Genomic DNA, 14,426 nt, shown 5'->3' on the forward strand with positions numbered 1-14,426 from the left:
TGTGCGACAAATGAAAATATTTTCATCATTCTTTTTGGCGTGGCATTCGCTTAGTAGCAGGGTTTCCACATTCACTAATGTTATAGAAAGATTTGCAAAAACCTACGGGTTTGTAGATTAATTCGATTAACATTGGTTTATATGTGTCACTGCTAAAGTACAGCAGACTTGACAGGCGCAAACTCAATGCAAGTTATTAAATGGAACTTTCTAATTCAATTCTTTCTCCATTATGTTTTCATCCTAAAAAGAACGGTTTACAGATAACTATGTTTGGTGATACCAGACGAGTACATACACCAGATGCGTACATACACGAACGCTCCCCTTTCGCAGCTCACATCGAATGAGCATTGTATATCGCAATGCGATCTCTTTTATAAACTTCTTAGTGCAGATGGTAGTCCATCCCTTTGTGCGACAAATGAAAATATTTTCATCATTCTCTTTGGCGTGGCTTTCGCTTAGTAGAAGGGTTGCCATTGTAGATTAATTCGATAAACATTGGTTTATATGTGTCATTGATAAAGTACAGCAGACTTGACAGGCGCAAACTCAATCCAAGTTATTAAAAGGAGCTTTCTAATTAAATTCTTTCTCCGTTATATTTTCATCCTAATAAGAACGGTTTGCAGATAACTATTTTTGGTGATACCAGACGAGTACATACACCAGATGCGTACATACACGAACGTTCCCCTTTCGCAGCTCACATCGAATGAGCATTGTATATCGCAATGCGATCTCTTTTATAAACTTCTTAGTGCAGATGGTAGTCCATCCCTTTGTGCGACAAATGAAAATATTTTCATCATTCTTTTTGGCGTGGCATTCGCTTAGTACCAGGGTTTCCACATTCACTAATGTTCTAGAAAGAAATGCAAAAACCACCATTCAAAGCACGGCTAATTAATGCTTTTACAAAATCATTTCTATCAAAATTTACGGTAAAATCTACGGAATCTACTACCCAATTGTTTTAATTATTTCCCAACAAATCGCGCAAAAATCTGTTCCGTACAGCACAGCGCAAATAATTGACGTTGGAAAACAAATCGGCAACTTCAGCTGCCAAACACTTAGAAACGATCGAAGCATTTTTCCGTTAATATCACTTTTCTGACTCAAATTTTTTATTGGTTTTATCGCACATTTTTCGGATATTATTATAGAAAATAACTAACCCGATAAGAGGGAAGTTATTTTCCAAAGCACGAAATGGAAATTTCAATTGTAATTCTGAGAACGATTTTGTGGTCCTAATAAGGACCGTTTGTTGTGAATATTATTTTGCCGTTTCCCGCTCGGCATGATGATTATTCGCGTGGCATGGATAGCGCACAGATTGGTATCTTTCAACAAACTAACCAGGCAGGCCTCGCTGGCTTCTTAGAGGGCCATTACGGCTGAGCTCCGGAAGAGTAGGTTTTGAAATGCTGTGCAATCTCACAGACCAGGCACTGGAAGAGCAGCTTGCGAATTAGTAACTCTGTCCACTTCTGAGAGCGATGAATTTCACGCAGGGCGACGACAGTTCTTGGTTGGCAGCGATAAGGCAGTAGCTATGATTTGGTTGGTGGTCAAAATGCAGCTTCTCGTTGAGCAGCACACGTACGTGCGTTCTGCTCTGTAGCTTACACACGTCTGGCTTTAAGTAAAACTGTGACACCCATATTTATAGGTTCTAGCATTAATGTTGATTCGCATTAAAAGTAGTTTTTGAACTTTTTAAACAAGTTTTACATAGCAAACAAGGTATCAATAGCAAGCGTTGAACGTTTTCCTTTCGATTTATGAAACAAAATTAGTAATTCCTTTCGTAGGAGAAAAGTTATTAGAGTTCAAAGTGTACGTAACGCATCCGTTTCGAAAATTTTGAAATGACACCCAGTATAGTAAAGAAAGACGTAAGTCCTACGTCAAAAATTTGAGTCAGAAAAGTGATATTAACGGAAAAATGCTTCGATCGTTTCTAAGTGTTTGGCAGCTGAAGTTGCCGATTTGTTTTCCAACGTCAATTATTTGCGCTGTGCTGTACGGAACAGATTTTTGCGCGATTTGTTGGGAAATAATTAAAACAATTGGGTAGTAGATTCCGTAGATTTTACCGTAAATTTTGATAGAAATGATTTTGTAAAAGCATTAATTAGCCGTGCTTTGAATGGTGGTTTTTGCATTTCTTTCTAGAACATTAGTGAATGTGGAAACCCTGGTACTAAGCGAATGCCACGCCAAAAAGAATGATGAAAATATTTTCATTTGTCGCACAAAGGGATGGACTACCATCTGCACTAAGAAGTTTATAAAAGAGATCGCATTGCGATATACAATGCTCATTCGATGTGAGCTGCGAAAGGGGAACGTTCGTGTATGTACGCATCTGGTGTATGTACTCGTCTGGTATCACCAAAAATAGTTATCTGCAAACCGTTCTTATTAGGATGAAAATATAACGGAGAAAGAATTTAATTAGAAAGCTCCTTTTAATAACTTGGATTGAGTTTGCGCCTGTCAAGTCTGCTGTACTTTATCAATGACACATATAAACCAATGTTTATCGAATTAATCTACAATGGCAACCCTTCTACTAAGCGAAAGCCACGCCAAAGAGAATGATGAAAATATTTTCATTTGTCGCACAAAGGGATGGACTACCATCTGCACTAAGAAGTTTATAAAAGAGATCGCATTGCGATATACAATGCTCATTCGATGTGAGCTGCGAAAGGGGAGCGTTCGTGTATGTACGCATCTGGTGTATGTACTCGTCTGGTATCACCAAACATAGTTATCTGTAAACCGTTCTTTTTAGGATGAAAACATAATGGAGAAAGAATTGAATTAGAAAGTTCCATTTAATAACTTGCATTGAGTTTGCGCCTGTCAAGTCTGCTGTACTTTAGCAGTGACACATATAAACCAATGTTAATCGAATTAATCTACAAACCCGTAGGTTTTTGCAAATCTTTCTATAACATTAGTGAATGTGGAAACCCTGCTACTAAGCGAATGCCACGCCAAAAAGAATGATGAAAATATTTTCATTTGTCGCACAAAGGGATGGACTACCATCTGCACTAAGAAGTTTATAAAAGAGATCGCATTGCGATATACAATGCTCATTCGATGTGAGCTGCGAAAGGGGAACGTTCGTGTATGTACGCATCTGGTGTATGTACTCGTCTGGTATCACCAAACATAGTTATCTGCAAACCGTTCTTTTTAGGATGAAAACATAATGGAGAAAGAATTGAATTAGAAAGTTCCATTTAATAACTTGCATTGAGTTTGCGCCTGTCAAGTCTGCTGTACTTTAGCAGTGACACATATAAACCAATGTTTATCGAATTAATCTACAATGCAAATCTTTCTAGAACATTAGTGAATGTGGCAACCCTGCTACTAAGCGAATGCCACGCCAAAAAGAATGATGAAAATATTTTCATTTGTCGCACAAAGGGATGGACTACCATCTGCACTAAGAAGTTTATAAAAGAGATCGCATTGCGATATACAATGCTCATTCGATGTGAGCTGCGAAAGGGGAACGTTCGTGTATGTACGCATCTGGTGTATGTACTCGTCTGGTATCACCAAACATAGTTATCTGCAAACCGTTCTTATTAGGATGAAAATATAACGGAGAAAGAATTTAATTAGAAAGCTCCTTTTAATAACTTGGATTGAGTTTGCGCCTGTCAGGTCTGCTGTACTTTATCAATGACACATATAAACCAATGTTTATCGAATTAATCTACAATGGCAACCCTTCTACTAAGCGAAAGCCACGCCAAAGAGAATGATGAAAATATTTTCATTTGTCGCACAAAGGGATGGACTACCATCTGCACTAAGAAGTTTATAAAAGAGATCGCATTGCGATACAATGCTCATTCGATGTGAGCTGCGAAAGGGGAACGTTCGTGTATGTACGCATCTGGTGTATGTACTCGTCTGGTATCACCAAACATAGTTATCTGCAAACCGTTCTTTTTAGGATGAAAACATAATGGAGAAAGAATTGAATTAGAAAGTTCCATTTAATAACTTGCATTGAGTTTGCGCCTGTCAAGTCTGCTGTACTTTAGCAGTGACACATATAAACCAATGTTTATCGAATTAATCTACAATGCAAATCTTTCTAGAACATTAGTGAATGTGGCAACCCTGCTACTAAGCGAATGCCACGCCAAAAAGAATGATGAAAATATTTTCATTTGTCGCACAAAGGGATGGACTACCATCTGCACTAAGAAGTTTATAAAAGAGATCGCATTGCGATATACAATGCTCATTCGATGTGAGCTGCGAAAGGGGAACGTTCGTGTATGTACGCATCTGGTGTATGTACTCGTCTGGTATCACCAAACATAGTTATCTGCAAACCGTTCTTTTTAGGATGAAAACATAATGGAGAAAGAATTGAATTAGAAAGTTCCATTTAATAACTTGCATTGAGTTTGCGCCTGTCAAGTCTGCTGTACTTTAGCAGTGACACATATAAACCAATGTTTATCGAATTAATCTACAATGCAAATCTTTCTAGAACATTAGTGAATGTGGCAACCCTGCTACTAAGCGAAAGCCACGCCAAAGAGAATGATGAAAATATTTCCATTTGTCGCACAAAGGGATGGACTACCATCTGCACTAAGAAGTTTATAAAAGAGATCGCATTGCGATATACAATGCTCATTCGATGTGAGCTGCGAAAGGGGAACGTTCGTGTATGTACGCAGCAGAAGCGAATTCGGGCAAGGTTCGAATCTTTAGAAAGGATTCTCGCCTGATATCACCAAACATAGTTATCTGCAAACCGTTCTTTTTAGGATGAAAACATAATGGAAAAGAATTGAATTAGAAAGTTCCTTTTAATAACTTGCATTGAGTTTGCGTCAAGTTTGCTGTACATGTACCAGTGATTCATATAAGCAAATGTTTATCAAATTAATCTACAAACCCGTAGGTTTTTGCAAGTCCTAGAAAATCAGTGAATGTGGCAATCTCATTCGACATGAGCTGCGAACGGGGAACGTTCGTATGTGTGTACGCAGCAGAAGCTAATCGGCGGCAAGGCTTGAATCGTTTCAAAGAATTCTCCTCCTGCATCACCAGTTATTTGCAAACCGTCCTCATTAGGACGAATACATAATTGTTATGTAAGAAAATTTAATTTAACTCTAGGAATCAATTTGCTAGCACTGACAAAACCCGATATGATTTTGGATCAATACCAAAAATTATTGCGAGCTGGTATACTTTGTAACGGGTTTCATTCCCTCCGAAACGGCATTCGAAAAGCGGCTCATATCATGTGCGAAGCCTTGCGATGATGCAAACAGACTGATGGTAACAAAAATGCTGAGTTGTGTCTTTTATACTCGACCACAGTACAATGAAAGTCCATCCTTCTTTAAGCTTCTCGATATGCTTCTCTTGTGGCTCGGAAGCTATAAAAGCTGTCGTACTATTTGAATCGAGTGTAAAAAAATTGATTTTGAAAGATGTCTAAGCACATGCGAGACAAATACGTTGCGACGTGCAACAAAAGAAAGCGCGAAAAAGTGGTAGTGAACGCGGAAGAACCGCCAAGGAATGCAGTGTCCGATGCTGAACGCATGAGGCAGTATCGGCAACGGAAAAAGCTTGCGAGAGAGACTGATGTTTCTGGTTCCGGCACTGAAACGGATAGGAGTTCTCAGTTGGTCGCAGGTATCGATATCAATACGAATGCGGATAGAAGCGCTAACCACATCATGCGTGTGTCTGTCGCAATTGAGGGCATCTTTCTAGACGTGGATGTCAGTTATCAAGGTATTATTTTATATTCTGCATTACGTCGAATTGAGTTTCCACACGACTGCGCTTGAACAAATTCAGTTCTAATTAAATACATTCGGTGAAAACTAACTCTTCGTAATGTAATATAATTGACAACGCTTGTTCAACACATCAATTCTATGTTCCCGTATTTATGATTTATGATTAATCGTCGAATTTTTGGCCCATAAAATGGTCTTAATACGGAAAGAAATATTGAAAAGTATTATATATTAAAGGTTTAATGGAGCATAACATGGAATAAAAATATATATACATATATTTAACAAGAATTGATGGATTGAATTAGCATTGCAAATACTTTTATTGATTAAATTTTGTATGTTATGATATAATTGAATAATAATGTTGAGGTGAAAAATCGAAACTCCTCTTTGACAGCTTAAAATAACCTGATGCGATTCGTGATGAACAGAAAACATTCAGTCAAAAATCCGTATTATTCATTTAATTTTGTATATATATATATATATATATATATATATATATATATATATATATATATATATATATATATATATATATATATATATATATATATATATATATATATATATATATATATATATATATATATATATATATATATATATATAAAAATGTATATGCATTTCACTAAATATTTAGGTAACGGTTTTCAAATACTGGTAAATCATATAAAATGATCATTATAATTGCTTATATTGTGACAGGATCTACTTTGATTAGTTTTTTCGTTGTTGTTCTCTCGTTAATTGAGTTCTACAGGATGACAACACGAATGAACTCATGATGAATGAAGTTCGTGTTTGACAATTCTTGGTGGTTTGTTTACTTCGTCAGTTTTATGAGAACGAATACAACGGGTGCTCAACTGTTGAATTTGAACTCACATAACTCCCATGTAAACAAACCACCGATAATTGAATAATTTGTCGTTTCTGCTTACGTTATATGATAGGGTGCGCTTTTCCATATTTTGAACATGAGTTGGGAAAATGTTGTCAAAACGAGTGAAACAGAGAATTGTGAGTGAAAGAGTTTCAACTATTCTTAGTGGAAAGTAATGGTTATAATGTATGGGCACAAACAGTTTTTTTAGATTTTATTTTAGAATTTGGAAGTATTTCAATAAACTACAAACTGTTCCCATATTTTTTCCGCGTCAAATGTATATCCATTTTACAACTACAATATTATATTTTTTCCGAAATTCCAAGTTTTAATATCTAATACCCGTCGCGCATTGCTGCGACTTCAACGAAATAGGAGTAATTTCTTACGGCAATATATATATATATATATATATATATATATATATATATATATATATATATATATATATATATATATATATATATATATATATATATATATATATATATATATATATATATATATATATATATATATATATATATATATATATATATATATATATATATATATATATAATTCGGGACAAACCGTAACAGTTCACAGCAGTTAACGTAAGATACAACTATTCTCTTTTGTTTACTACAAATATCTGTGATTGACCAGTAACGATTTGTCCGAAATTTCAACTTTAAGTGAATTTTTACAGTTGATTTACACGCCCTAATCATATGTTTGTCGAGAATTGTTCAATAAAATTGATAGCATATTGAAGGAGCTTTTCATCTCCTTGAATCTCTTATAGAGGAATGCCCCACACTATATAATATGCTGATTATTTCTTTGCTTCTGGCAACAGGAATTTTTGTAGTAACTTTGAATGACTTCGATTGAGTTACACAATTAATACATATGGAGTAAATTAGGATACATATTTGGAGTTTACAAAGACTTCTAATGTTTTTTTCATTTTCATTAAAATAGCAATGCATTGCAATGAACTTTTAATTTCAATCAAATAAATTTATTTTCAATTATTTTGTTTAAATTTCTATCAGGTAATTAACAAAAAAGAGAACGATATGTTTCATTTAAGCAATTAATAAATATTATTGTACTCATTAAATAAAATTTTTGTCTCCCGACCAATAATTTTATTTTGAAAATTCTATCCAAATTTTATTAACCATACAAGTCTATTCTCTTAGCGTTGGTCTGAATGATTTAGACTAACTTTCTAAACACAAAATAATCCAACTTTGTTGAACTTTGCAGGAATCGTTCCATCTCGTTCTTTGCAGAGCGAGCCCATTCAAATTCCTGCACTAATAAGTCAGGGTAAGATATTATAATAAATATCAAGTTGATAATAAATTTGCGTTACTGAAAACTTTGTTGAACTTTGCAGGAATCGTTCCATCTCGTTCTTTGCAGATCGAGCACATTCAAATTCCTGCACTAATAAGTCAGGGTAAGCTATTATAATAAATGTGAATCTGACAATAAAAATTTGCGTTAATGAAAAATTACAGAAATTAACCCATCGTGTCAAACACAAGATGGGACAGGTTTTGCGAGAGCTGATCGCGAATTTCGCGAAAGGTTCATTGATAATGAATTCGGGGTTGCATGTAGCGTGTGTGATAGACTTTGGTTCACCAACGATCTGAAGTCAATCACAGAGCAAGGAAGGAGAGTGCTGTTGGAGGCTGGAGACTTTGAGTCAGTTGCGGGATTCAAGTTATGCCAGACCTGTCGTAGCAGTTTGCAGCGAGGTACAGTACCAAATCTGTCCACGTCGAACGGATTCAAGTACCCAAGCTGTCCACCAGATCTTCCGCCCTTGGATCCGATTAGCGAAAGGCTGATTTCACCACGACTGCCGTTTATGCAGATTCGTCGTCTGCGCCAGGCACAAGGTGTGTTATGAGGTTGCACTTTGGCAATTTTTCCTTTTTATGAAGTATTATCCGAAATTGTAGGCAGTTACACCATCATTGGGCAGGTCATCAATGTTCCAGTAGATGTAGATGAGATGGTTCGGGTGCTTCCTCGTCAGCTTGAAGACGATTACGCTTTTAATGTATCAATTAAAAAACATCTAATACATAAATCAAATTACTTGTCTGGATTCGTCAAGAAGTCGGTCGTGAAGGCTTGGCTTAAATATTTAGTCACCACACCATTATATAAACGGGAAGGAATATCTCTGTGCGAGGATCGACTAACAGCTTTTGGTGCGGACCAACAATCTAGTTCATCTCAAGAAATGAGTATGATAGAATTGGAGGTCATTGAAGCAACCAACGATGTCGAGTTGTTTGCTGGTCAGCAACAAACGCTGTTATGGAATGAAGATAAATGTCTGGAAATTGCTCCGGCTCAAAACAAGAGGCCGATGTCGATTGTTTACGATGAAAACGCTGAAGAGCTGTCTTTTCCAGATATCTATTTGGGATATCCAAGAAAATTCAAAGCTGGCGTTCACGTAACACCCTTCATGAAGGCCACCAGTGAGCTGAGACGGAGTGATAGACGTGGAGCCAAGCCGAATCACTTACTGTATATGGCTATGAAAATTCTCCGTCTTCGAGTTACTGAGGGATTGCAGCATACCTACAAATGTATGGGAACTGCAAACATAACGCGAGCCCAGCTGAGCGACAAAAGTTTCTTGGAGAATCTCATGGAACGAAATCTGTCGTTTATGAAATCGATTCCAAACTCAGTGCAGTATTGGTATCGACGTAAACAGGACCTTTTCGCCATGATTCGACAGCTGGGCAAGCCAACAATGTTTCTGACGCTAAGCGCGAGCGAAACTCAATGGCCACTATTGTTGAAACAGCTGCACAAGCTCTCAAATCATTATAACGGCATCGATTTAACAGAACCATTGCGTGAGTTGAATGCCTATCAGCGAGCGACACTGGTCAATGACGACCCAACCACTTGTTGTTTGTTCTTCAATAAACTCGTTGATGTCATAATGCATATTCTATCTTCACCTAGATTCAGTCCATTTGGCAGCCATTATGTTATTGATTTTTTCAAGCGCATTGAATTTCAACACCGCGGCAGTCCACATGCACACATCATGCTTTGGCTTGCAAATGATCCTCGTGAAACGGTTTCTGAGCATATGCCCGCCACCCTACAACTAATCAGAACAGTTTGTTCTATTAGTGTAGGGGATCTACGTGAAACGTATGGCAAACAGGTTCATGGGCACACGCGTACTTGCTATAAACGCAACGAGAAGCGGTGTCGATTCAACATACCATACTGGCCAATGAATGAAGAACGGTCATTGGTACCGCTAACAACTGATGACAGTCGCCGTGGACGATTACGCCGACGCTCCGCAGAGATGCGGGAATCACTGGAAACAAAATCATTTGACACTCTAGAGGAGTTTCTTGCAGATTGCAGATGTACTCCCGATGAATATCTCGATGTGCTCCGTTCTTCGATACAGCGCCCAACAATTTTCTTAAAGCGCTCAATGACGGAACTCTGGACAAACCCTTTCAATCCTTGGATTGCAGAGAAACTGCGTTCCAACATGGATCTGCAGTTTATCCTTGACGTGTACTCGTGTGCATGTTACTTGGTTGACTACGTCAACAAATCGAATCGGGGCATAAGTGGTTTACACCGCGAGCTCATCCTTTTGCAAGAGCAGTATCCTGATCAGGACTACACGGCATTACTGAAGAAGGTTAGTTTAAAAATGCTGAACTCTGTAGAGATGTGTGCCCAGGAAGCCGCATGGTACCTTCTTCGTCTACCAATGTCTGAGGCCAGCAGAAAAATAGAGTTTCTGCCAACGATGTGGCCTCACGAACGGACCAGGACCAGGAAGCAGCACAAGCAGATGGACGACGAGGGAATTGGAGAAGATTCTACTGACGTGTGGACAAAGAATATTATCCAGAAGTATGAAGAGCGCGACGGATTGGATTATGTTTGCTTGGCTGATTTTGCTGCTAACTTCACCAAGTGTAGAAATACAAACAGCTACAGAGCCCGAAGCTCACCGCGAATATTACGATGGTGCAATTATAGCATGAACGAACTTGTTGAGTACAAGCGCGAATCAGTCCTTCTATTCTTACCGTTTAGAAACGAATTATGCGATGTTCTCGATGGAAACAAGTTTCTTCAGCTGTATAATGCGCACGAGGCAGACATCCTGAGAAAAAGGAGAGAATACGACTGCGAATTGAACTTGGAACAAACTGTCGAGGAATATCTACGCACTTGTGAGAACGAAGAAGCTGGCGAACAGGAGAACACCGCAACTAAGAAACATGAAGAGTTTGTACAGTCGATTGCCATGGAACCAAACGATGATGACATTGAGCAATTACCAACTGGAACACTGAGAGCGGTTATAAGACAACGAACCAACGTCATGTCGAAGCAAGATTACTGCGATATGGTACGATCCACCAATGCGGAACAGCGCGACTTAATTTTGCACGTAATCGATTCGCTACACAGCTTCACCGATAGCAAACCAATGCAATTATTCTTCACTGGACCGGCTGGATGCGGTAAAACATTTACACTGCGAGTACTTATGGAGACCTTCAACCGCTTCAGTCAAGCTCATAACTCACAGAAGAATGCCTACGTAGCATGTGCTTCGACAGGAAAGGCAGCCGTTGCCATTGGAGGAACTACCGTGCATTCTGCATTTCGCATCACAATGTCACGCCGTAGTAATTCAAAGCTAAGCTTCGAAACACTCCAACTTTATCGCAACGCTTTCACCAATGTTAAAGCTATTATCATAGATGAGGTGAGCATGATTGGCGCAGATGTACTCAACACCATACACGCACGCCTTCAAGATATAACCGGAAACTACGATGATCCATTCGGTGGAATTAATATAATATTCTGCGGAGACTTACGGCAACTACCGCCAGTCAATGCAAGACCCGTCTACAAGGCATGTGGAAACTCATTCCACGGGGCTGTCCTGTGGCAATCGCTCGACTTTTTCCCGCTGGTAACAGTTATGCGTCAAACCGATATCAAATTTTCCGATATATTGACCAAGATCGGCAACGGTTTGCGATTAACCGCAGAAGAAACCGAATTGATCGAGGGTCGTTTTCGCACAGCCGAATGGTGCAAACAAAACGCACCAAGGGCAATTAGACTTTATCATCGGAACGTGGATGTAGAGCAATACAACAACGAAGCATTAAACGCACATGATGCACAAGACTGCATTGCCGACGATGTGTTTGCGGGATACAAAAATGCTGATCAGCTCGCTAGTTCTCGTATTAAGCTTTACAAGCTGAGCGTCGTGGAAACAGGAGGCATGCCGTATTTGCTACGCCTTTCAGTTGGTATGCCTTATATGATAACTACCAATGTCGACGTTGAAGATGGCGTAGTAAATGGCGCTATCGGTGAGCTGAAATACGTTGAACATGTTGAGGATGACTCCGGACGACATATTGCCAAGCTGTGGATGAAGTTCGAGAGCGAAGCTGTTGGAGCTGCTTTGAGGATCAAGTCAAGACCAGCCGTTTATTCTAGACCCGGTATCCTGCAATCTGATTGGACTCCTATTTCGAAGCGATCTGCGAATATCAAACTGAGCGGCACCATCAAATGCAAGCGTATCCAGTTTCCAGTCGTGAGTGCATGTGCTCTGACTGTACACAAGTCACAGGGCGGCACATTCTCTGAGATTGTATATGACTACGACAAGAGCCAGGACCAGCAGCTGGTATACGTTGGTTTGTCGCGTGTTTCATCGCTTCAGGGTCTTTACCTGACTAATCCCACCAACCTTCAAGTTTCATCACGCTAAGGGTTCTAATTCACCGAAAATGCAAGACCTGCGAAATGAGCTGCAACGATTAGGCAATCATCGTTTGCGTACACTTGGTGATGAATTATGCGAGGTTATAACGAATAGTGATCCTGCTAGTACGTTGATAAGTATCAATGTACAAAGTTTGAAGGCCCACGCAATGGATATCGCTACAGATAGGATTTTAGCTAGCGTAGACTTCCTCGCCTTTAGTGAAACCTGGCTAGACGATTCTTTTTCAGTCGAGGTAGAAGGCTACAGTTGCGTCATCCAATCGAAGCGTACCGATACGAGAGCTGGTGGAGTAGCCATATACAAGAAGAACAAGACATCCATAATGGCTATTCCTTATACCATCCAACAACAAGCACACGCCGAGGACGCTTGCGGTGACATTTGTGCAGCAATGGTGACGGTAATGGATACCAGTATTCTTATAATTTCAATATATATTTCGCCAGGAACAACTGCGGAGCAGAGAAAGTCCTTCATATCACGCAGATTGTCTAGCTATGCTAGGCAGAAAATTCCTATGGTGGTCACAGGCGACTTCAATATTGACGTATCCAGACAAGAAAACAAAGATTTTATTGATTTTATGGATATATTTTTCCAATTAAGTGTAGCTACGCGAACGAATGAGGCAACCACACTTGGTGGTTCGGTATTAGATTTAATATTTACGCATAATTTAAGCGCGGAATGCACGCGATATTGTTCTTATTTTTCATATCATAGACCAATATTATCTGTACTATCAATAGAAGCACCCGAACCATAATCTGCATCTTAAAACCCTCGCTGGAATGAGACGATCAAAACTTGCAACGACAATTACGGTCGTCGAAATGGCCCAGCCCAAAGGTAAGTTAATTTTCAAAGCATCGGAACTTGAAAAGAAAAGTTGCATACAAATGCACATAGGACACATATAATAAATATTTATTTTCAGATTAGGACAACAAACCACCAAATCCATCACGAATAACGACGCCTGGTGATAGTCAGCCTTACGCGGATCAGTCTTCACGCAAAACGGTCCTTTTCAGGACCACAAAACACAAAACGGTCCTTTTTAGGACCACAAAACATTAAACGGTCCTTTTCAGGACCCCAAAAATGTTACAAAGAATTTATTTTGAAATTTCCAGTAAACATTCATTCAAAAAGTGCATTGGTTCAAAGTATCCATGAATGTCATATGATATGCCTAAGTTTAGTCCTACGTCAACACCGCGGTTATGTCCCGGACATTACCCACTCCTAGTTTTGACGTAGGACTTACGTCTTTCTTTACTATACTGGGTGTCATTTCAAAATTTTCGAAACGGATGCGTTACGTACACTTTGAACTCTAATAACTTTTCTCCTACGAAAGGAATTACTAATTTTGTTTCATAAATCGAAAGGAAAACGTTCAACGCTTGCTATTGATACCTTGTTTGCTATGTAAAACTTGTTTAAAAAGTTCAAAAACTACTTTTAATGCGAATCAACATTAATGCTAGAACCTATAAATATGGGTGTCACAGTTTTACTTAAAGCCAGACGTGTGTAAGCTACAGAGCAGAACGCACGTACGTGTGCTGCTCAACGAGAAGCTGCATTTTGACCACCAACCAAATCATAGCTACTGCCTTATCGCTGCCAACCAAGAACTGTCGTCGCCCTGCGTGAAATTCATCGCTCTCAGAAGTGGACAGAGTTACTAATTCGCAAGCTGCTCTTCCAGTGCCTGGTCTGTGAGATTGCACAGCATTTCAAAACCTACTCTTCCGGAGCTCAGCCGTAATGGCCCTCTAAGAAGCCAGCGAGGCCTGCCTGGTTAGTTTGTTGAAAGATACCAATCTGTGCGCTATCCATGCCACGCGAATAATCATCATGCCGA

At 39.0% G+C, this 14,426-nt stretch overlaps 1 protein-coding gene across 1 annotated transcript; it reads left to right on the plus strand.

Moving 5' to 3' along the window:
* The first annotated feature begins 5,504 nt into the window (after nt 1–5,504).
* LOC131694834 (uncharacterized) lies at nt 5,505–13,495 on the plus strand. The gene is made up of 6 exons (XM_058983339.1): nt 5,505–5,814; nt 8,379–8,615; nt 8,679–12,451; nt 12,522–12,953; nt 13,303–13,402; nt 13,491–13,495. The coding sequence occupies exons 1-6, from the start codon at nt 5,505–5,507 to the stop codon at nt 13,493–13,495; spliced, it is 4,857 nt and encodes a 1,618-aa protein (XP_058839322.1).
* The last annotated feature ends 931 nt before the right edge of the window (nt 13,496–14,426 follow it).

Source organism: Topomyia yanbarensis, unplaced genomic scaffold (assembly GCF_030247195.1).
Source record: "Topomyia yanbarensis strain Yona2022 unplaced genomic scaffold, ASM3024719v1 HiC_scaffold_166, whole genome shotgun sequence".
NCBI lineage: Eukaryota > Metazoa > Arthropoda > Insecta > Diptera > Culicidae > Topomyia > Topomyia yanbarensis.